We start from the raw sequence: 24660 nt of genomic DNA on the forward strand, positions 1-24660 counted from the left end.
GCATACTCAAGATAAGAATAAATGTAATTAGAAACATGTAAAACATAACATAATTAATAGTTACAAATTTATCTCTATTACATATAGTATCACCTCTGAATTATTTTTGAGATTGTTTTAGAATATAGGATTTATCTAACTCCAACTCTAACATCAGCACTGTAAAGAAGTTAATTAAAATGCATTTCAGGACTTCCCTTTTTCAGGATTAACTACTATGTGCAAATTGAGCTTAGTGGTATAATCTTGAACTTCCCATCCATTAAAATCTTTAATAAGAATAAGTAAATATAGGAGGCAGAGCAAGATGGCACAACAGAAAGCTCTACCGATTGTCCCCCCACCCCACAAGGACACCAAGTTAACAACTATCTACACAGAAAAAAACACCTTCACAAGAACCAAAAATCAGGTGAAAGCTCAAAGTACCCAATTTTAACTTCAGATCACTGATAGATGCACGTAAGAGACAGAAAAAAAAAAAAACGTCCTGAATAGCTGATGCCACCCCTCCCCCATCCTGCAGCTGCAGCCTGGTGCAGAGAGCATTTCTGGATGCTGGAAGGGGGAACACAGCAATTGTTAGGCAGTGAACTTGGTGCTGTCCTGTTAGAGCAGAAAGGAAAACCAGACCAAACTCAGCTGGTACCCAACCAGGGAAGGAGCACTTAAACCAGCCCTAGCCAGAGAGAAGTTGCTGATCCCAGTGGTTCAAAGTTGAGTGCCCGCAAACCTTACCTCTGAGGGCCAAAGTGCTCTCAGTCTCTAAGTAAACTTGAAAGGCAGTCTAGGCTATAAGTACTGCAACTCGTAGGCGAGTCCTAGGACTGAACTAGGCCCAGAGACAGTGGACTGGGGTGAGTGGGGGGCACATAACATACTGAGACACCAGCTGGGGCAGCCAAGGAAGGACTGAAATCACCCCTCCCTTAATTCCAGGCTGCATGGTTTGAGGCTCCAAAAGAGACCTCTTCCTTCTGCTTGAGGAGAGGAGAGGGAAGAGAAGAGAGGACTTTGCCTTGCATCTTGGTTACCAGCTCAGTCACACAAGGATAGGGCACCAGTCAGAGCTGTGATGACCCTGTTCCAGGCCATATCTCCCAGATGACATTTCAAGACACACCCTGAGCCAGAAGGGTATTCCCTGACTTGAAGGAAAGGACTCAATCCTTACAGCGTTCATCATCTGCTAACTGAAGAGCCCTTGGGACCTGAATAAACCAGCAGTGATACCCAGGAACTACCTTGAGGGTCTTGTTGAGCCTCTGAGACTTGCTGGCTTCAGGTGAGGCTCAGGAAATTACCAGCTGTGGTGCTATAGGGCAAAACTCCTTCTGCTTTAGAAAAGCAGAGGGAAAAGTAAAGAGGACTTTGTCTTGCCCCTTAGGTACCAATACCACCACAGTGGGATAGAGCATCAAGCAGGCTCCTGGGGTCCCTGATTCTAGAGTTGACTGTTGCACAGCATTTCTGGGACCACCCTGGGCCAGAGGGGAGCTCACAGAGCTGAAACGAGAGTCCCAAGCCAGGCAGAATTCACCCCAAGTGCACTTAAGAGCCCCTGTGCCTTAAGGGAACACCAGTGGTAATCTGGCAGTACACCTTGCCTTGTGGCCAGGGGTGGCTGTGGCTGTGGGGTGAGGCTACTCTGCTTTTGGAAAGTGAAGGAAGGATAAGAAAGATGGAGTGTAGTGGTTTGAGTACCAGCTCAGCTGCAATACAATAGAATACCAGGTAGACTTCTAAGGTTTTTTAACTCTAGTCTCTGACTCCCAGACAACACTTCTAGACTCACCCAGAGATTAGGGGACCTCACTGCCCTGAAAGGAAGGACACAGGCCTGGCTGGCTTTGCTACCTGTGGATTGTAGAGCCCCAGGCCCTTGAGAAAACATAGGCATTAGTGAGGGAGTGGTTACAATGGGCCTTAGGCAAGACCCAGCTCTGTGCTTCAGTTGTGACCCAGCACAGTCACAGTGGTGGTGGCCACAGGGACGCTTGTGTCAATCCATCCCGATTTAAGTGGCTCAGAACAGACAGAGACTCTGTAAGTTTGGAAGAAAGTAAAGGAAGAGAAAAAGAGTCTCTGCCTGGTCATATAGAGAATTCTCCCAGATCAGGTTCAAGACCATCAGGGCAGCACCTCTACAAGTCTGCAAAACCCCACAGTGTTACAGGGTCTGGGGTGCCCCAGAAAGAAGACACAGCTTAGATCACAACACTCACATCCTTTCAAATATCTGGTCTTTCCAAGAAGGACAGCTACAAATAAGCCCAGACAGTGAAGACTACATTAAATGCCTAACTCTTTGATGCCCAGACACCGAAGAACATCTACTAGCATCAACGTCATTCTGAAAAACATGACCTCACCAAATACACTTAAAAAGGCACCAGGGACCAATCCTTGAGAAACAGAGACATGTGGACTTTCATAGAGAGAATTCAAAGTAGCTGTGTTGAGGAAACTCAAAGAAATTCAAGATAACAGAGAGAACGAATTCAGAATTGTATCAGATAAATTTAACAAAGAGATTGAAATAATTGAAAAGAATCAGGCAGAAATACTGGAGCTGAAAAATGTAACTGGCATACTGAAGAATGAATTAGAGTCCTTTAACAGCAGAATGGATAAAGCAGAAGAAAGAATTAGTGAGCTTGAAGATAGTCTACTTGAAAATACACAGAGGAGACAAAAGAAAAAAGAATAAAATACAATGACACACACCTACAGGATCTAGAAAATATATTGAAAAAGGCAAATCTATGAGTTGTTGGCCTGAAAGAGGAGGTAGAGAAAGAAATAAGGTAGAAAGTTTATTCAAAGGGATAATAATGACAACTTCTGAAACCTAGATAAAGATATCAACATCTAAGTACAAGAACATTATAGAATACCAAGCAGATTTAATTCAAAGAAGACTACCCCAAGGCATTTAATAATCAAGTACCCAAAGGTCAAGAATAAAGAAAGGATCCTAAAACCAGCAAGAGAAAAGAAACAAATAGCATACAATGGAGCTCCAATATGTCAGGCAGCAGACTTTTCAATGGAAACCTTACAGGATAGAAGAGAGTGGCATCATATATTTAAATGCTAAAGAAAAAAGAAACCCCTTTTACCCTAGAATAGTATATTCAGTGAAAATATCCCTTAAACATGAAGGAGAAGTACTTTCCAAGACAAACAAAAACTGAGGGATTTCATCAATACCAGACCTGTGCTAAAAGAAATGCTAAAGGGAGTACTTCAACCAGAAAGAAAGGGACATTAATGAGCAATAAATAATCACCTGAAGGTACAAAACTCACTAGTAAGTACACAGAAAACCACAGAATATTATAACACTGTAACAGAGGGGTATAAACTACTCTTACCCTAAGTAGAAAGACTGAAAAATGAACCAATCAAAAAGAATAACTACAACTTTTCAAGACATAGTACAGTAAGATGTAAGTAAAAACAACAAAAAGTTAAAAAGTGGAGGAATGAAGTTAGGGTGAGTTTGTATTAGTTTTCTTTTTGCTTGTTTGTTTATGTAAATAGTGTATTAAGTTGTTATCAGGTTAAAATAATGGGTTATAAGTTACAAGAAGGGATCTGCAAGCCTCATGGGAACCTCAAACCAAAAAACATACAATAGATACACTAAAAATAAAAAGCAAGAAATTAAATCATATTATCAGAGAAAATCATCTTCACTAGGGGAAGACAGAAATGAAAGAAAGAAGGAAGAGAAGACCACAAACAACCAGGAAACAAAAATCAAAAGGGAAGAACTAAGTCCTTACTTATCAATAATAATACTGAAGGTAAACGGACTAAACTTCCCAATCAAAAGACACTAACTAACTGAATGGATGAAAAAACAAGACCCACCGATCTTTTGCTTAGAGGAAACATACTTCATCTATACAGACACACAGACTGAAAATGAAAGGATAGAAATAGACATTCCATGCCAATGAAACTAAAACAGAACAGGAGTCACTATACTTAGATCAGACAAAATAGATTTCAAGACCAAAACTGTAAGAAGAGACGAAGAAGGACACTATATGATGATAAAGGGGTCAGTTCAGCCAGAGGGAGGACATAACGATTTTAAATAGATATGCACCCAACACTGCAGCACCCAGATATATAAAGGAAATATTACTCAAGTGAAAGAGAGAGATAGGCCCCAATCCAATGATAGCTGGAGACTTCAACACCCCACTTTCAGCATTAGAAAGATCTATCAGACAGAAAGTCAACAAAGAAAGAGCAGATGTAATCTGCACCACAGATGAATGGATCTAACAGATATTTACAGAACATGTCATGCAACAACTGCAGAATACACATTCTTTTCCTCAGGACATAGGTATTTCTCAAGAATAGACCATATGTTAGGTCACAAAACAACTCCTGAAACATTCAAAAAAACTGAAATAATATCAAGCATCTTCTTGAACCACAATGGAATAAAACTAGAAATCAATAATAATAGGAATTTTGAAAACTATGCAAACACATGGAAATTAAACAATATGCTCCTGAATAACCAGTGGTTCAATGAAGAAATTAAGAAGGATATTGAAAAATTTCTTGAAACAAGTAACAACAGAAACACAACATGCCAAAACCTATGGAATACAGCAAAAGCAGTACTCAGAGGGAAGTTTATAGCTGTACGTCTTTACATTAAAAGAGAGTTTAGAAAAACTTCAAATAATCAAATGATGCATCTTAAAGAACTAGAGAAAAAACAGCAAACCAAACCCCAAATTAGTAGAACAAAAGACATAATAAATATCAAGCAGAAATAAATGAAATTGAAATAAAAAGTACAATACGAAAGATCAATGAAACAAAAAGTTTTTTTTGAAAAGTTAAACAAAATTGACAAACCATTAGCCAGACTACTAAGAAAAAAAGCAAGAAGATCCAAATATATCAAATCAGAAATGAAAAAGGAGACATTACAACCGATACTGCAGAAATTCAAAGGATCATTAGTGACTACTATGAGCAACTATATGCCAGTAATTTGGAAAATCTAGAAGAAATGGTCAAATTCCTAGATAGAAACAGTTTACTGACATTGAACCAGGAAGAAATCCAAAACCGTTTAGGCAAATAACATGTAATGAGATAGAAGCCATAATAATAATAATAATAATAATAATAATAATAAATCTCAGTAAAGAAAAGCCCGGGACCTAATTGCTGAATTCCAGCAAACATTTAAAGAACTAAGACCAATCGTACTAAAACTATTCTGAAAAATACAGGAGGAAGCAATACTTCCAAACTCATTCTATGATGCCAGTATTACGCTGATATGAAAATCAGACAAAGACACATCCAAAAAAGAAAACTACAGGCCAAGATCTCTGATGAATATTGATGCAAAAATCCTCAACAAAATACTAGCAAACAGAATTCAACACTGTATTAGAATGATCATTCATCATAAGCTAGTAGGATGTTTTTCCTGGGATGCAAGGATGATTCAACATATACAAATCAATCAATGAGATATTAATAGATCATATTAATAGAATAAAGGATTAAAAACTATATGATCATTTCAATTGATGCTGACAAAGCATTTGATATAATTCAACATTCTTTCGTGATAAAAACCCTCACAAAACTGGCGATAGAAGGAACATACTTCAACATAATAAAAGTCATATACAACAGACCCACAGTTAGTATCACAATGAATGGGGAAAAACTGAAAGCTTTTCCTCTAAGATCTGGAACTTGACAAGGATACCCAGTGTCAAAACTGTTATTCAACATAGTACTAGAAGTCCTAGCTAGAGCAATCAGACAAAAAATATATATAAAGGGCATCCAAATGGGAAAGGAAGAAGTCAAATTATCCTTGTTTGCCAATGATGATATGATCTTATATTTGGGAAAACCTATAGACTCCACAAGAAAACTATTAGAACTGATTAACAAAATCAGTAAAGTTTCAGGAAACAAAATCAACACACAAAAAGGACTAGCATTTCTATATGCCAACAGTGAACAATCCGAAAAAGAAATTAAAAAATAATTCAAATGCTTGCTTTGGCAGCACATATACTAAAACTGGAATGATACAGAGAAGATTAGCATGGCCCCTGCACACGGATGACATGCAAATTCATGAAGCATTCCGTAGTTTTCATCTCATGCCAGTCATAATGGTGATTATTAAAAAGTCAAGACACAATAGATGGTGGCGAGACTGTGGAGAAATAGGAACACTATTAAATTGTTGGTGGGAATGCAAGTTATTCCAACCATTGTGGAAGACAGTGTAGTGATTCCTCAAGGATCTAGAATGAGAAATACCATTTGACCCAGAAATCCCATTACTGGGTATATACCCAAAGGATTATAAATCATTCTACTATAAAGACACATGCACATGAATGTTTATCACAGCACTATTTACAATATCAAAGACATGGAACCAACCCAAATGCCCATCAATGATGGACTGGAAAAAGAAAATGTGGTACATATACACCATGGAATACTATGCAGCCATAAAAAGGAATGAGATCATGTTCTTTGCAGGGACATGGATGAAGCTGGAAGCCATCATCCTCAGCAAACTAACACATGATCAGAAAACCAAACACCGCATGTTCTCACTCATAAGTGGGAGTTGAATAATGAGAACACATGGACATAGGGAGGGGAAAAACACATACCGGGACCAGTTGGAGGGTGGGGGCAAAAGGAGGGAGAGCATTAGGGCAAATAGCTAATACATGCAGGGCTTAAAACCTAGATGATGGGTTGATAGGTCCAGCAAACCATGGCACATATATACCTATGTAACAAACCAACATGTTCTGCACTTATATTCTGGAATTTAAAGTAAAATTCAAAAAATTTAAAAAAGTAATCCAATTTACAATAGTCACACATAAAATTAAATACCTAGGCATTAACTTAAGCAAAGAAATGCAAGACCTCTATAATGAAAACAGTAAAACACTGGTGAACGATATTGAAGAGGGCACCAAAAAATAGAAAAATATTCCATGTTCATGGATTGGAAGAATCAATATTGTTAAAATCTCCATAGGACCCAAAGCAATCTACAGATTCAAAGCAATCCCTATCAAAACACCAATGACATTCTTCACAGAAATAGAAAAAAATTCTCAAAATTTATAGGGAACCACAAAAGACCCAGAATAGCCAAAGTTATCCTAACTAAAAAGAACAAAACTGGAGGAATTGTTCTTCTGTTACCTGACTTCAAATTATACTACAGAGCTAAAGTAACCAAAACAGCATGGTACTGACATAAAAGCAGACACATAGACCAATGGAACAGAATACAGAACCCAGAAACAAATCCACACACCTACAGTGACCTCATTTTTGAGACAGGTGCCAAGAACATAATCTGGGGAAAAGACAGTTTCATCAATAAATGGTGCTGGGAAAACTGGATATCCATATGCAGAAAAATGCAGCTAGACCCCTGTCTCCTCTATATACAAAACTCAAATCAAAATGCATTAAAGACTTAAATGTAAGACCTCAAACCATAAAATTACTGCAAGAAAACATTGAGGAAAATCTCCAGGACGCTGGTCTTGGCAAAAATTTCTTGAGCAATACCCCACAAGCACAGGCAACAACATAAAAACGGACAAATGGGATCATATCAAGTTAAAAAGTTTCTGCACAGCAAAGAATATAATCAACAAAGTGAAGAGACAATTCACAGAACGGGAGAAAATATTTTCAAACCACCCATCTGACAAAAGGTTAATAGCCAGAATATATAAAGAACTCAAAGAACTCCAATGGAAAAAGTATCTAATAATCCAATCAAAACATGAGCAAATGATGTGCATGGACAGTACTCAAAACAAGACATACAAATGGCAAACATGCATATGAAAAGGTGTTCAACATAACTGATCATCAGCAAAATGTAAATCAAAGCTACAATGAAATAACATCTCACCCCTGTTAAAATGGCTTATATCTAAGACAGGCAATAGCAAATGCTGGCGAGGATGCAGAGAAAAGGGAATCCTCATACATTGTTGGTGGGAATGTAAATTAGTACAACCACTAAGGAGACCAGTTTGGAGGTTCCTCAAAAAACTAAAAATTGAGCTACCATATGATTCAGCAATCCCACCGCTGGATATTTACCCCAAAGAAAGGAAATCAGTATATCAAAGAGATATCTGCACTGCTATATTTGTTGCAGCACTGTTTACAATAACAAAGATGTGCAAGCAACCGAAGTGTCCACCAAAAGATGAATGGATAAAGAAAATGTGGTACATATACACAATGGAGTACTATTCAGCCATAAAATGAATGAGATTCAGTCATTTGCAACATCATGAATGGAACTGGAGATTATGTTAAGTGAAATAAACCAGGCACAGAAAGACAAACATTGCATATTCTCACTTATTTGTGGGATCTAAAATTCAAAACAACTGAATTCATGGACATAGGGATTAGAAGGATGGTTACCGGAGGCTGGGAAGGGTAGTGGGGGGGTTGGCGGCGGGGAGGTAGAGATGGTTAATGGGCACAAAATAAACAGAATGAATAAGCCTAGTATTTGATAGCACAACAAGGTGTCTACTGTCAGTAATAACCATATAGTTTTAAATAACGTAAACAGTAATTGGGTTGTTTGAAACTCAATGGATAAATGAGGGGATGGATACCCCATTCTTCATGTGCTTATTTCACACTGCATGCCTATATCAAAACATCTCATGTATTCTACAAACATATACACCTATATGTATCCATGAAAAGTAAAGGCTGGGCGTGGTGGCTCATGCCTGTAATCCCAGCACTTTGGGAAGCCAAGGTGGGTGGATCACAAGGTCAAGAGATCGAGGCCATCTTGGCCAACATGGTGAAACCCCATCTCTACTAAAATACAAAAAATAAAAAATAAAAAATAAAAAAATTAGCTGGGCGTGGTGGCACATGCCTGTAGTCCCAGCTATTTGGGGGGCTGAGGCAGGAATCGCTTGAACCCAGGAGGTGGAGGCTGCAGTGAGCTTAGATTGCACCACAGTACTCCAGCCTGGTGACAGAGCAAGACTCCATCTCAAAAAAAAAAAAAAGAAAAGCAAAAATTAAAGAGAGTAAGTAAATATTATTCTTTGATTACAATATAACTTATTACAGAAGAACCATTTCTTTTGAGGAAACAAAAGGAAACTATTAAATGTTCAAGAATTCCTAAAATTTAACACTTATCTCCTAGATCAACTCTTAATTCCAGACTTCTCCACTATTAACAGTCAAAGTTTGAAACTGACATTCAAGTTCATAAATATCAATGCAGTTTTTTGTTTAAACACACTCTTTCATGACTGGCCCTCCAGATCATTTCCATGAAGCCTATGAAAATACTAGTGCTCCTATAACTTTTCCTTTAGAATGGCATTGCCTACACTTACTTCCTTTGACTCATTTCCTCAAACAAGTTCTTGGTCGGTCTTTCTCTCTTTTTTTTTTTTTTTTTTTTTTGAGACAGAGTCTCGTTCTGTCGCCCAGGCTGGAGTGCAGTGGCGCGATCTTGGCTCACTGCAAGCTCCACCTCGTGGGTTAACGCCATTCTCCTGCCTCAGCCTCCCAAGTAGCTGGGACTACAGGCGCCCACCACCATGCCCGGCTAATTTTTTGTATTTTTAGTAGAGACAGGGTTTCACCGTGTTAGCCAGGATGGTCTCAATCTCCTGACCTCCTGATCCACCCTCCTCGGCCTCCCAAAGTGCTGGGATTACAGGTGTGAGCCACCACGCCCGCCCCTCTTTTTTTAATCGAATGGCATAATATTCCCAGGATTAAAATCTCAGTCATTTTTCTCCCCAGAAAATTATTGACTCATATCAATTCTAGCTTATAACATTTTTCAACATCTACCTTTTCCTTTTAATTCATAACACTACCTAGTTCAGGCCCTCAGTGTCTTAGATATCATATAGCTTTATTGTTATGTATTGAGCTTAGTTTCAAAGTATTACGGTAGATATTTTTGAGAGATAAGAACGAACGAATATTTAATGAGAGCCTCTGTATGTCAAAAATGATAGATTATCCCTTTAGACCTTAAGACAAACACGCAAGGTAAGTGGCACATTTGCCTGAATGTTCAAAAATTTTGAAGAATAGAAAATTAGGATTCAGTGAAATCAAAATAACCTATCACATGTCATTTGGTTTAGCTGGAACTTAACTTTGCATTATCTTGACTCTTTTCATTATGCATACATAACTGTTCCACATGTTGGAAATGACAAACTACGTGATGCAATTCCTAATTTCATGAAATTGACAATTTAGTAAGGAAGATGAGATGTGTATTGAAAGAACTATGATCCCAAGACCAACATGGTCTAAGTGTTATAAGACACAAGAAGGTAGAGTGTGCTACTGCTGAGGAATTTGGGGGGGGGGGGGAAGGTTTCTGGAGTGGAACAGATTTTGAGCTAACCTTTAAAAGATGTGTAAAATTCAAATAAAAAGAGTGGAATAAAAGTTATTTCAGGGGAGGCAAGGGTATGAAGGACAATAATGGAAAGCTTAGAATAAGGCCAAGTCATGATGGGCATCACAAGGGCATATGGACTTAATTCTGCATTCAACAGGAGCAAAGGAGTGACTTAAAATAGGTATATCAGGGGTCAGTTTCAGGCTTCAGGCTTGAACCAGAAGGGCAGTGGGCACAGAATGGAAGGAAAAAATAGAAAAGGCATATCAAAACTAGAGAGTACTGAAGCTTGAGTTTAGAACTTGCTATGAATACAATAATCCTTTAGACTTATTACTTTTTTTTTTTTTTTTTTTTTTTTTTTTTGAGACAAGGTCTTACTCTTTACTTGAGCTGGAGTGTAGTGGCGCAATCATGGCTCATTGCAGCCTCCACCTCCTGGGTTAAGCGTTTCTCTCACCTCAGCCTCCCAAGTAGCTGGACTACAGGCACACACCACCATGCTCAGCTAATTTTTGTCTTTTTTGTAGAGACGGGGTTTCAATATGTTGCCTAGGCTGGTCTCAAATTCCTGGGCTGAAGTGATCTGCTCGCCTCTGCCTCTGCCTCCCAATGTACTGGGACTACAGGTGTGAGCCCCTGTGCCCGGCCTAGATCTATTACATTTAAGCTTAGTAATGTTGTTCCTGATGCAAGAGATGGAGCTTTGACTTTACATCCAATAAATTTGCCCACAATTGTCAGTAACAAATTCCCTTTGTGGGTGTAATAAAATGTGTTGATGCTCTGATTTCAGTAATTGAAAATTAAAATACATGAAAATATGAAATCATAAAAGATACTGGAGTGATGATTGGCATTTACAATGTACTTTAAAGGTAGACTGTAAGTTCCACAAGGAGAAAATAAAGGAAAAACAAAAGAAAAATTAAAATGTACTTAAAAGGATTTATCCAATTTTTTTCTAAGTCGCATGCTTTCCTCATTCAAACAGTTTATATCTACTTAAATATTCAGGAACAAATCCTAATGTAAAAATAATTATTAATCAGGGTTTTCTATCACATTCACACACATAGCTTTTCAAAATCATACATACTGAATTAAAATAAAAGTATCTGTGGGTGGTTCAATTCATCCATAAATGATTTTTATGATCAGTTGCCCTACAGGACAGGCTTAGAATCTTACACATAATAGCTGTCCAATATCTATTTGGTGACTAAGTTGATTGATATAAAAGTCTTGTCATCTAGAATGGTACTTATCAAGCTAAATTACGCTTTAGTCTAACTTGAAGAGATTTTTGGGAAAAAAAAGATATATAAACGTGCATCTTTTTTGCACTACAAATCTACTTAATTCTCCGAAGTTGAGGCTAAATAATCTCTGCTTTTAGCCTATATTCAGACGTAATCTCTTAGCCAAACTAGTCATTTTGTTCAACCTTCTACCATGGTTGTTTTCAAGCCTAGTTACACACCAGAATCACCAATTAAAACATAACAGTGCCCAGGATCCACTCCAGACTAATGAATCAGAATCTCTGAGAGTGGTTCCCAGTCATATTTTACTATTTGTTTTGTTTCTTAAAGCTTCCCAGGTGATACAACAAGGGTAAGTGTAAACCTTCTTCTAAAATGACAATCCTTCAATATTTTAAGACACCTTTATTTATTTAGGACATATTTATTCTTCCTTCTCGCTCCACCTTATTTTTGAATTAATCCTAGTATGTCATAATTTCTAATCCTTTTATTAGTTTGCTTAAATCCCTGCCACTCACAAGGTATAACCTAAACACAATCACTTTAATACTGTAATAACAACAAATAAGTACAATGGGACCACCTTTTTCACCCTGCTGTTAACTAGCTGTGTGACTAAGAACATATCACAGCCTTTCAGATTTCTGTTTCTACCTGACTTTATATGGGTTGATAGCGATCAATGACAAAATATATTTTAGATGGGAATACATACGTAAGCAAAATTTTGGTGGGGGTACTTTTTTAAAAATTGTAGTAAAATCCATGTAAAATTTACTATCTCAACCATTTTAAGTGTAGAGTTCAGTAGTATTAAGTATATTTAACTCCTTATTTTGAATATTTATCTTCTATTAATGTAGTCTACAATAGTGTCACCATTTTTTGGTGGTTATATCATACTGCTGACCCACGCTCAGCTAACTTTAAATACATGGTTCTTTTTGATCTGGAACTGGTTAAACTATGTCCCTCTAGAACATAGTTATATAGATAGAAATTCTTCCGGATCCCAAAACAGATCCAATATATACTTATATTTTTGAATTTAAGTTTTACCTTGTTAGAGTCAACCAATCATTTCCAGCCTTTCAAGATATTTTTGGATCTTCTAGAATCTGCCACCAGGAGGCTCATGGAAGGGGGGTTTCCACTGAGAACAAATTTATAAAATGGTTGTTGTTTATCAGAGGCTACTGTATACTGCCAAATTCTCCTCAGGTTGCATTTCCCCTAAATTTGACATGAACTTGATGATGTCTACTTTCTGAAAGTCATGCCTAAGGCTTGGAGAGGTTAAGCAGTTTGCCCAAAGTCACACAGTTGATAAGTGTCAAAGCCAGGATTCAAATCTAAGTCTGCCCAAGATTTCCCTGAGAACTCGCTCTTAAAAAGGCTAGTCTCTGTTGTCCAGGCTGGAGTGCAGTGGTGTGATCTTGGCTCACTGCAACCTCTGCCTCCCGGGTTCAAGTGATTCTTCTGCCTCAGCCTCCCTAGTAGCTGGGACTACAGGCATGCACCACCATGCCCGACTAATTTTTGTATTTTTAGTAGAGACACGATTATGTTGGCCAGGCTGGTCTTAAACTCCTGACCTCAGGTGATCCGCTTGCCTTGGCCTCCCGACGTGCTGGGATTACAGGCAAGGCTAATCTTAAAAAGAGACTTCATCTCCAGGCTTGACATATGTAAGAAACTTATGTCTGATTCACAAGAGATGCTAAATATTTCTTTTGATCCACCCGACCCCCAACCCCCACTATTTGAGACATGATTGTTGGACTCCCAGAAAAAAAATGACCAATAGCCAATTCTGGAAGTCAAGAGGAAACTGGTGACAATACAGATGTTTTTCAGCCTGTTTCAGGGTGACAGCTTAGAGGAAAGGTCAGCCTCAGGGAACAAATGTTAGAGGATAGGTGAGCAGATAATGTTGACTGTGAGGAAGATGACTGGGACAGGAACTAATGTTTACTGAGAACTCACTACCTGTCAGGAATAAAAGTGTTCTGGCGAAGAACTGGGACTTAGGAGCTGACTCTAGTAGACATGGGAACCAAGGGATAGCTGAAAAAACTTGGGGGCATCTTCCTCTCTTTTTGTTTCTTTTTTATACTCTCACCATGTCTTTTCTCTTCCTTAACTGATTAGAATATGAAATAAATCTATTTTTATTGGTTGGTTGTTGTGTGGGTTTATACTGATTCTTAATTCCAAAAGTAGCAAGAGTTGTAAAAAGCATTAGGATGAGAGAGACTGCATTAGTTTTCACCCTGCTATTAACTAGCTGTGTGACTAAGAACATATCACGGCCTTTCAGATTTCTGTTTCTACCTGCCTTTATATGGGTTGATGGCGATCAATGAAAAAATGTATTTTAGATAGGAATATATACGGAAGGAAAATTTTGGCAGGGTACTTACAGAGGACCCAAATACCTTAGCTGCTTCCAAATACGAAGCACAGATGATTTAAAGTTTTAAGCAGGTATACAGTTAATACAAACCTTTAAGGGCCTAAAAAATCAAAGGGTCCCAATATTTCTTCTCCTATTCCTCCATTATCTTTATTTTCTTGTCTATGTCCTAACCCTAAAGCTGGTTCTCTCCAAAATATCTCTTTGTAAAAATCCATGAGGCATTTCTACTACCAAGTGTAATATTTTAATAATTGCAACTAGAGTTTAAAAGAAATTTTTTTGCAAAATTAATATTTTGGTTATGATTTAGGTATAATAGTGAGTTTTCCCCAATGATAAATGTACAAACTTCATGGCAGATGGTCTTTTATCTTTCAGTCTAATTAAGAAAGAAATTAGGAGAGCTAGGGTTAAAAATATAAACAGATTACACATTAGAATATCAAATGACAATATACTGAATGTTGTGAAGTATGATTTCAAGTCACATCTGGAAAAAATACACTTCGTTGAACATGGTACAGTAAATACTTTCTGGTTAATTTTAGGCATATTTTTTCAATATTTCTAGCCTAGAATTTTTCAACTGTTCTTCATTTCCTGGTACATTTGAATTTTTTTATGCTACTATAAACTTGGAAAAGAGATATGGATAGAGGAGCAAGTTTTTTTTGTTTGTGTTTTGAGACAAAGTCTCACTTTGCCACCTAGGCTGGAGTGCAGTGGTGCAATCTTGGCTCACTGCAACCTCTGCCTCCCAAGTTCAAGTGATTCTCCTGCCTCAGCCTCCTGAGTAGCCGGGATCAAGGCACGCGCCACTGTGCCCGGCTAATTTTTGTAATCTTAGTAGAGATGGGGTTTCACCATGTTGGCCACGCTGGTCTCAAACTCCTGACCTCAGGTGATCCGCTCACCTCGACCTCCCAAAGTGCTGGGATTACAGGCGTGAGCCACTGTGCCCAGCAGAGGAGCAAGATTTTATAATCAGAATCAAAGCCTACTTATTGAAACTTGGCATTGAGATCTTAATGACACAAAGGCATGCTCTCAAATATGGACTGGAATATACCATCTTTAAAATATACAAGAATTTCTGATGCTGATATGATTTATTTCTATTTTAACATGAAACAAAAGCAATGGGGAATAAGGAAATACTATCAGAAACTAGGTTCAAAATGGGAAGATAACCTATATCTGATGATGAAGTAAGGGTTTAAAAATAATAGGATGTGGAAAAGATAAGATAAAACCAATGTTTACTAGATGGTCCCATTTATACTCAGGGTATAAGAGGGTAAAATTGCTTTGCAATGCTGTGCTTTGTGGTAATAAGAAACTATTCAAGTTGCCAACCGTTAACAAATGAAGCATAACTTTTAAATATATATTACTTTCCAGAAACTAAATACATCAGGAAGTTCTTCAGAGTGGAGAAATACGGTCATATAACAAAACTATGACCTATATGTACAGAGTTTCAATTTGGGATGATGAAAAAGTTCTGGAGATGGACAGTGGTGAAGCTTGCTTGACAATGTAAATGTACTTAATGCCACTGAATTTCACACTTAAAATGGCAAAGTTTATGGTGTGCATATTTTACCACAATAAAACATAAAAATATTGAAAAAAATAAAAGATAAAAGCATCTGAATCGCTGCATGAAGTACAGCTGCCCTGTAGAGTCAACCTGCTGCTCAGAGGAAACTGCATGAGCAAGTGACGGTTGTTTTGCTACCATGACATAAGCAATCCACTTCTGAATAACATTTATGATGGTTATTTGAAATGAAATGGTAGTTTTGTGACAAATTATAAATGGGATCTGATCAGAGAGCTCATATATTCCATGTAATGTATTTGATTACATTTAAGTGTGCCTTCAGCAATTGGTGGGAGAATGAGTAAACTCCAATTTTCTATAAATAAGAGTGTTTTTCCTCTTCATTTCCCTCTTACAAGAAATGTTTTCATGACCTAAGAAAATAAATATTTCATAATAATTTATAATGGGGAGAAAAACTATGACCTACAGCACTGGGCTGTAGGAAAAAATAAGTAAGATTCTGAGCTGGTCAAATAGATTCAAATCCCATCTTTACCCACAACTATATAGCCTTGAGCAAATTATGTAACCACTATGCACCGTTTTATATTTCACCCAAAAAGTACAGAAATACAATGTGTAATTTTTAATTCTAGGATTTGGTGAATGTTAAATGAAATAATTTTTAAAATGTTCAACACATGTAGGCACTTGATAAAGTATGCTTGTTCACTAATCCAGAAGCTTTGAACGTTTTACTTAATATTATACATAATCATTTTATTTCGACCCGAGTTATTTTAGAGGTCATCTAGTTCATGGTTTTTCAAACTCGGCACTATTGTCACTTTGGGCCGGATAATTCACTGTTGTGAGGAGCCTGTCCTATACATTGTAGGATATTTGGCAGCATCTTTGGCAGAGCATTCCATAGTTGTGACAACCAAAAATATCTCCAGACAATGTCAAATATCCCCTGTGAGGCAAAACTGCCTCCAGTTTAGAACCAATCTAGTCTAATGTCCTCATTTCATAAACAAGGAAGCTAAGGCCCAGAGAGGTAATAGGAATTAAAGAACTGAGGGAGGTAAAATGTAAAACATATGATTCGAGACTCAGGTGGATTTAGTCTATTAAAAAAAATTCTAGTAGTCTGGGAAGAGATAATAGTAATAGCAGAGGGATGTTCTTAAGTCAGTAAAATGCAATTAGGAGTACTAACAGCTCACGTTCTACGGACTTGGGCATTACTAAAATCCCTTATGTTGATATAAAATACTCAATTCACTTTGTACCAGCCTATCTGCCTTCAATGATATAAAAAGCAAAGAGGTTGACTTGACAGAAACTTACTTTTTGGCTACTTTTGTTGGGTTGGGCCTACTCCAAATAACAGCACTATTATGTGAAAGTAAAGTAACATTAACTTCTGCATTCAAAAGTGCAGCTGAGTGTGAAATCCAAATGATCATATTTGAAACTTTCTCCTAATTAATGCTACTACATAACAACAGGCAATTTAAGATGAAATGCATTTTTATGACAAAAATAAAACATTTATGGCTTGAGTCAGAATAATGAATTTGGTCCACCCGTGCTTACGGAATTATAAACCATGTAGAATCTCTGAGGAAAGGAACCAGAAAATTACCATATTTCTTCAGTTCCGGGCAACAGAACTCTCTGTTCATTCCAATTAAATGTTCTTTGTTAACCCCCAAGTTTAAGCTATTCAAATTAGGTGACTCTATTTTAGATATAACTGGCTATATTTAATAAAATGAATCTCACTTGCATTTGTTAAATGACAATTAGGTTGAGTTGCATAAAACCCCAAATTTCCTCTTCAGGATAACCTGTCAAATGTTTATGGGAAAAACTTGCTATTAGATGTTTTAATGCTTTGCTGAAGTGGGAAGTTCACAGGCCAATTGATCTTGATGCAAAAACATCTAGCATTGTAAAGGATTCGTTGTATATCCTATTTTAATAAAGTAACAAAAATGGAGCAAACTTCTGGACTGGCTGCAATATCATAAACAAATCTCATTCTCAGTCACAGATTTAAAGTCAGGCATTAAAAAATCTGAGAAATAATCATTTTAATTGTGCAAAGAGCACATGTGCTATATTCTCCATGATTACACTTTTAGAGATAAACTCCCTCAAGCATTCTTGATTAAATATAATTTGTTTAAAAAACTGACTTGCCCTTTGCAATCTTTTAATACCATCAGAATCTTAGAAAAGAATGAGCAGAGCACAGCACTAAGTTATAGGAGACTGGGGGAACTGAGTTAACCTACACAAAATGTTTTAACTCTTTTTCCCCTAAAGGTCACACTCTGTTTAAGGAGTTTTCATGAATAATAGCTGTGGTAGAAATGCAGATCTGTACCTATCAGCATGATGGCCACTCACAGCTATAATGCTATCTAGTGTCCTTAGTTTTTCAGTTTGTAAGATTAACACCTGACTTATGAGTTTGCCAAGTTTTAGCTACTTTACACAGTTATCACAATCAAACAAATAATGAAGGGTTTCCCATGGCATCTTAACAATTACAAATTACAACAGAAGTAACAAAATAATTAGGAGTACTAGTTATATGTTTAACATTTACATTGTCTTTATTTAAACCAAGTCCTCTGCCTTCATAATCATAAGCACTTTGTGGCTAGCCAGCTCAGGGTTCATGCTTGTGAAGTCAGAAACTGAATTAAGGTACTGTGTAAATCCATTAATACACTTGATCACATGACAGCTACTTTGCATCAGAAAGCCACCAAATACACAGCATTCATTCCAACAGGTTAGTAAATGTGAATGAATCTGCAAGGCTGCTTTCAGATGGGAAAGAATCAAAGTTTTTATCCTAACTGATATGTAATAAATATAGTAGGGGGTATGCTTAGGTTAGTCTTTAAACAAGCTTAGTTAGTATTTTCACACACTGAAATCTAACAAGAGGGCCAGAAACAAACAAATAATAATTTACCTCTCCCCAGACATCTCAACCTGCCAAATGCAGAGAATTAAAAACTAATTCTGTAACAGTTTACTATTCTTCCCTCACATCAACATTAGATTTACAGTATAATTTGCTTTACTGTGCCTGTAGTACATATTATGAGCTACAGAGTACAGATTTATAATAAACAATGGAATGGTCTTGTGGCTCAGGATTCTGACTAGTAACATTTAATACTGCATTCCTTCGCTTATTTAAATATCTTATAATTTTACTATCAAGCACTATTACTGAGTTGTTTAGTATAGCTGTGTTTGTCCATATATCCTTAACACTAAGCATAGTGACTGGCACACACACATAGAGGTGTTCAATAAATGATTCCTGAATACATGAAAGGTTACCCACTAGATTTTCCTTTTCTTTCTTTCTTTTTTTTTTTGAGATGGAGCCTCGCTCTGTTGCCCAGGCTGGAGTTCAGCGGCGCGATCGCGGCTCACTGCAACCTCCGCCTCCCGGCTTCAAGTGATTCTTCTGCCTCAGTCTCCCGAGTAGCTGGGACTATACGCATGTGCCACCATGCCCGGCTAATTTTTTGTATTTTTAGTAGAGACGGGGTTCCACCGTGTTAGCCAGGATGGCCTCCATCTCCTGACCTCGTGATCTGCCCGCCTCGGCCTCCCAAAGTGTTGGGATTACAGGTGTGAGCCTCCACGCCCAGCCTACCCACTGGATTTTCTTATGGTGGACTTACTATCATTCGACTTGAAACTTTACTGAATAGTATGGAGACAAATGATAGTTTTGTTAGGTAATTGCTACACAAACGGATTAATAGCTAAATAAAAAGCCAGAAGGTCTTCCAATCTAAAACAGGATGCATTTGATATATTTTTTCTTAAAAGGAAGAGGTAAATAAGCAAGAATTTTTTTTTACTATGAATATACCAGAATGTTATTGTTGTGTGAAAATTTATTTTTGAGCCATTAAACATTTTTGAAAAATGAAAGATGAAGTGTCCCACAAAATCTCATAATTCCCTTTACTGTGAATTGAGTGTATATGTGTCTTTTCATATGGCATTTCTTTTCTTTCTTTGTTCTATTTCTAGTTTTACTGCTCAATGTCCCATTTGTAATCTTTGAAAGCTTCTAATATTCCATTTGCTAGTTTCTAATGTCCACTGACATTTGTTCATTATTCACCCCAAGACAGATGAAATCCTCAAGAATAACAGCTACAGTTCAAAATGGATCAGCAAATGCTTTTCCAAACCACTTTTAATCATCCTATAAGGAGTGGACTTGCAATAATTGAATCTTGACAATTCTTTGACATCTTTTAGAGCAATCTCTTAACTAGGATTTAAGCAAAAGATACTGGTACACCATCAAGTAACATTTTCCTTTCTTCTCCTTTATCCACCATCATAATTGACAACCATTTATGGCCTTTATATACATATAAACAAAAATATTTTGAGGCCTAATAGTGTTTGGAACAGTGCAATATATGAAATGTTTGCCATTTGTTAAGTGAAAAGGTGAGAGAATTGTAGTTTGGACTGAATAGTGAATGAAGGACATTTAGCTAAAATGAAATGGTAAGAGATAATTTTTAGGTTAACAATTATATTTGGTTTTTCATATGCCAGTAAATTTTCTCAACACTAACTCAACATAGATCTCATTATTCACTGAATGTCAGGTGGTAACTATCAGAACAGGTTTCTTACGATTTATGAGTTATTGTTCTAGTGCACAGCCATGGAAATGTCATTGAAAGAATATCAATTCAGAAATGCAAAATCATGGTTGATACTTTCAGATCTGAAACCAACCCTCGGAGTGTGGGTAGTTTTATTCCCTTATTTCAAAAATGTCAAAACCCAAATCGAGGGGGCATGGGGCCTATTCAGGGTCACAAAGTCCAGTGAATTAATTAGCAGCTGAACCTATGTCAACTGCATCACACTCCTATGCCAGGGTGCTCCTCATTTTACTGCCTCGCAATAATATAGGTAAGGTATTGCTCATACTTTATGAAATTAGCTCTCTGAAAGCCTTTACTATTTGCATATATTCAAAGATACTGCAAACAAACCAGTTACACCACCAGGCAAAAAGCCATTTTTTTTTTCCATGAGATACTGGTCTTAAACCTTACTGTGAGCAGACGATGAGAGCCAAACTGAATTGTGATCTTGAGGCCTATATAAAACTGCTCTTGCCTACTAGCTGGTTATGGACATAAAGGTTGATATAAAAATTTAAAATCCAGATTTCGTGTTTCCATCCACTGAGGATGAATGAAGACACTAAATGGAGTCTTTCAAAGGTTGACTTTAGTAAGAGAGTTGATAAATAAAACATTACAGTGTACTTCTAACTTCCATATTTAATAAGTGGCATTTATGTAATGTGCCTATACAAATATTGTAAGGGATTTTTTTTTCCTACTTTGCCATTCCTCCAAAGCGAAAGGTGTAAAAGGTTATGGAATAGCACACAGGGACATATCATTGAAGAATGTGAAGAAGAGATTTTTATGGAATAATTTTAATGGGGTATCTTCCTAAGAAAAAGGAATTTATTTTCCTCTATTTTGGTGTCCACAATCTTTCACTTTGAAGGCAAGTCAGCAACATAAGGTAACACAGCAAATTCTGGAAATTACGAAATTTACGATGGCAAAATGCTTTACTGGGGTGCTCTGCAGTGGAATGGTCTCCATCAGCTAAGAACATTTCCCAAACTGCTTTAAAACACATTTCAATGGCAAATTTTACAGTTTGCTATTAGTAGGCTGTTTACAAGTATACAGAATTTTGTGTGAATACCGCTTATACTGATACAGTCAAGAAATATCTTTTTATGTTAGGAGTAATATGTGTTGGTAGGTACAACAGAACTTATTAAAAGTCAAACCACCTTAAAGATGGACCTGTAAACCTTGCTTTACCAGGTCACATTCTCAAATAGCCAAAGAAAACTCTCCAAAGTGATTCCTGAAATCTGTACTTCTGTCACACTCTTCCTCTTTCCCTAGTAGAGTCCCCTCCACCAGACCTTACCTTCCTAAAATCCGACAGATCTTTTAAACCTATACACTTCTAACCTGCCCAAATTTCTAACGCCATCTCTCTGTAAATATTCTGCCTCAAGTTTCTACACTACAGGACGTTGAACACCAAAAGGGGGTTTACTCCCCCTTATTTCTTTGGCATTTCCTCTTTTATCTCCGCCCGTTTCTCCATCGGTCCCCCTTCCCTTATCCTTGACCCTCTTGGCCCACAGCACTTCTACCTTGCCTTCTCTTCCAAATCACACCTCAGCTTCCTACAGCACACTAAGGTGTCCTGGCTGGGAGATAAATTATGTGGTATTTTTTTTCCCTTCAAACTCCTGCTTCGTGAGTACCTGCAATTCTTTTGCCTGGGGTCCCCCATCCTTTACAGGTGGGAGAGGTAGGGAAGGCCCTCTCTGCTTCAGTCCATCTTGCACACTCGGGGCTAATACGGCAGGGCGGGGCGGGGCGAGCTTGGCCTTTACTGCGCCACGGCAGGTGGGGGGTGGGGCAGTGGCGAACCGCGCCCAGCCCGATCTCGCACGGGCTGAAGAGAGGCAGCGAAGGAGATGGGGCCGCCCCCGCACCCCGGGACGGGAACTCACCTTCTCTGAGGCAAGGGCGGGTGTCTACTTTAAAACTACTGCCCCCCCTCCCCGCCGCCGCCATAGTGGAGCAGCCAAAGCCGCCGCCGCCGCCGTCGCCACAGCCACCGGCAGGCGGGCAGGCAGGGGCGGAGGTGGCGGAGGAGGCAGGAACAATTACTGCCGCCGCCGCCGCCGCCGCCGCCTCGCAGGCGGTGTAGGAGGAGGAGGAGGCGGCAGAGACGGTAGCTTCCTGAGGGGAAGACTCCGCCGCCAGCGGGGTGACTGTGCTCGGCACCGCGGCCATCGCAGCGAGGCGCGCGGACAATTGCACTTGCGTCTCGATTCCGTTAAGCTCCTTTAGCCCCGCCTTCCGTTAGCCCCACCCCCTTTGTCCCTCTTTTCAACGCTTCAGCTGGAGCCTCGTTCTCGCTCCTCAGTCCACCAATCGGAGAGCTTTAGAGCCGCCGGCCGTTTCCCCCGCCCCGACTGCCTTGCGTCACCCCACCTCCCTTTGGAGGGGAAGCAATGACGGCCAAGGGCAAAGGGCAAAAAGCGCGGGATGTAAAAGCACGTGGGCTTCACACAGTGAGGCTTCTTTGGAGAGCTAATGTAAAACCAATTTAAGAGTAAAAAATGTCTGGAAACCTATTGATTCTACGTCCAAAATATCTCTGCAATATATCTTCACCTGGCTTTTTTTTCTTTTTATTTTCTTTCTTTTTTCTTTTTTCTTTTTCTTTTCTTTTCTTTTTCTTTTTTTTTTTTTTGAGGCAGAGTCTTGCTCTGTAGCCCAGGCTGTAGTGCAGTGGTGCGACCTCACTCACTGCTACCTCTGCCTCCCGGGTCCCGGTTCAAGCAATTTTGCCTCAGTCTCCCGAGTAGCTGGGATTACGGGCATGTGCCACCATGCCCAGCTAATTTTTGTATTTTTAGTAGAGATGGGGTTTCCCTATGTTGGCCAAGCTAGTTTTGAATTCCTGACCTGGTGATCCACCTGCCTTGGCCTCCCAAAGTGCTGGGGATTACAGGCATGAGCCGCCACGCCCAGCCCCTGGCTTTCTTAAAGCCCTTAGTACAGAGAATAGAACAGAATCTTTCGTCCTGACATTGTTTTCGTGGCCTCTAAAAGGACTGCTTATCTATCGATCTGCCCATCTTAATTACAATAAATTCCTGTGAATTCAGCACCCAATAGAAGAACTGGAATATTACTGATATTTTAAATTACATCTTGTCCCCCAACCTCCCCTCTCAAAGAAACCAATATCCTGATTTATATTTCTTATTTCTTTGCATTTTAATATGTATTCTTGTCACATAGATATGTGCCTAAATAGTGTTGTTTAGTTTTGATTATTTCCACAAACATTTATATGTTTTTCTAGGTAGCATTCAGGGACTTGTTTCTGTTTTTTTTTCCCTCAACCAATACTCCCACCTCAGCCTCTGGAGTAGCTGGGATTACAGGAAGGAGCCACCATGCTTGGCCTGGAACTTGTTTCTTTCACGCGCAACATTCTGTTTCTAAGATTTGTCTGTGTTGTTGCTTGTAGCTGTAGTTATTCACTGTCGATGCTGTAGAATGTTTCACCCTTTTCCTTATTGATGGGCACACCTCCTGGTGCATTTGTGCAAGTCTCCCTTAAGTATTTTCTCCTTTCCAGTCTTACTCCATTGCTGCATTTCAAGTACTCATGATGTATGATCAGCAGTATGGCATCTACCCCACTGGTCTTCTTTCCTCTGATCTCAATCCCTCCAATCTATTACCATATTGTCAGTCATCACTGGCTGTCCAGTGCTTATTGAACAAAGTCAAAAGACACAATTTTGCACTATTAGTATCCCCATTCACCTCTTTGACCTCATCTCTTTCCACTGTCCCCATCTCTCCCCTCTGCTTTTACTCTGATTTAGCAATCCCTAAGTCTTCTTAGATTCCTGAGAAGACCATGTTATTTCATGATGTAATGTTATTGTATATGTTCTCTCTTCGTGAAACACCTTTTTCCCCACATTAAGCACTTGCCTAATGAAATCCTATACACCCTTAGAAACCCAGACAACACCTCACCTCACCAGGTAACCTGTTCTGTCCTTCCTTAGAGTTAATTTCACCTTCTGTGCTACACCTATATCTGGTGCATTTTTTTATTGTAATGAATTATATACTTTGTACTTCTCAATAACCTGGGACCATTTGAGACAAAAGACAGTGTCTTGTTTTAGGTGACTCATGCTCCAGGCCAGTAAAGTCCTAGGACAGAAGTTGAAAGGTAGGGATCCCTAGGCCCAGGTCTCTAAGTCCCT

The 24660-nt window shown here is 38.4% G+C and overlaps 1 protein-coding gene and 1 non-coding gene across 7 annotated transcripts in view; one reads left to right on the plus strand and one right to left on the minus strand.

Moving 5' to 3' along the window:
• ZMAT1 (zinc finger matrin-type 1) overlaps window positions 1-22673 on the minus strand; it is a 47897-nt gene extending 25224 nt beyond the window's left edge. For 5 of the 6 annotated variants that reach the window (XM_028842437.2, XM_077989204.1, XM_015127837.3 and 2 more), the window contains exon 1: window positions 22369-22673. In XM_028842437.2, coding sequence (XP_028698270.2) covers window positions 22369-22654 — 286 coding nt within the window. In that variant the 5' untranslated portion in view covers window positions 22655-22673. Of the gene's footprint in view, window positions 1-22116 lie in introns of all 6 variants that reach the window. The other variant, XM_077989202.1, reaches the window with a different exon arrangement.
• Window positions 6065-6167, plus strand: LOC114675148 (U6 spliceosomal RNA). The gene has a single exon (XR_003726246.1). It is a non-coding gene; the product is annotated as a U6 spliceosomal RNA (small nuclear RNA).
• Window positions 22674-24660: the final 1987 nt, after the last annotated feature.

This window comes from Macaca mulatta, chromosome X, assembly GCF_049350105.2.
Source record: "Macaca mulatta isolate MMU2019108-1 chromosome X, T2T-MMU8v2.0, whole genome shotgun sequence".
In the NCBI taxonomy this organism is placed as follows: Eukaryota; Metazoa; Chordata; class Mammalia; order Primates; family Cercopithecidae; genus Macaca; species Macaca mulatta.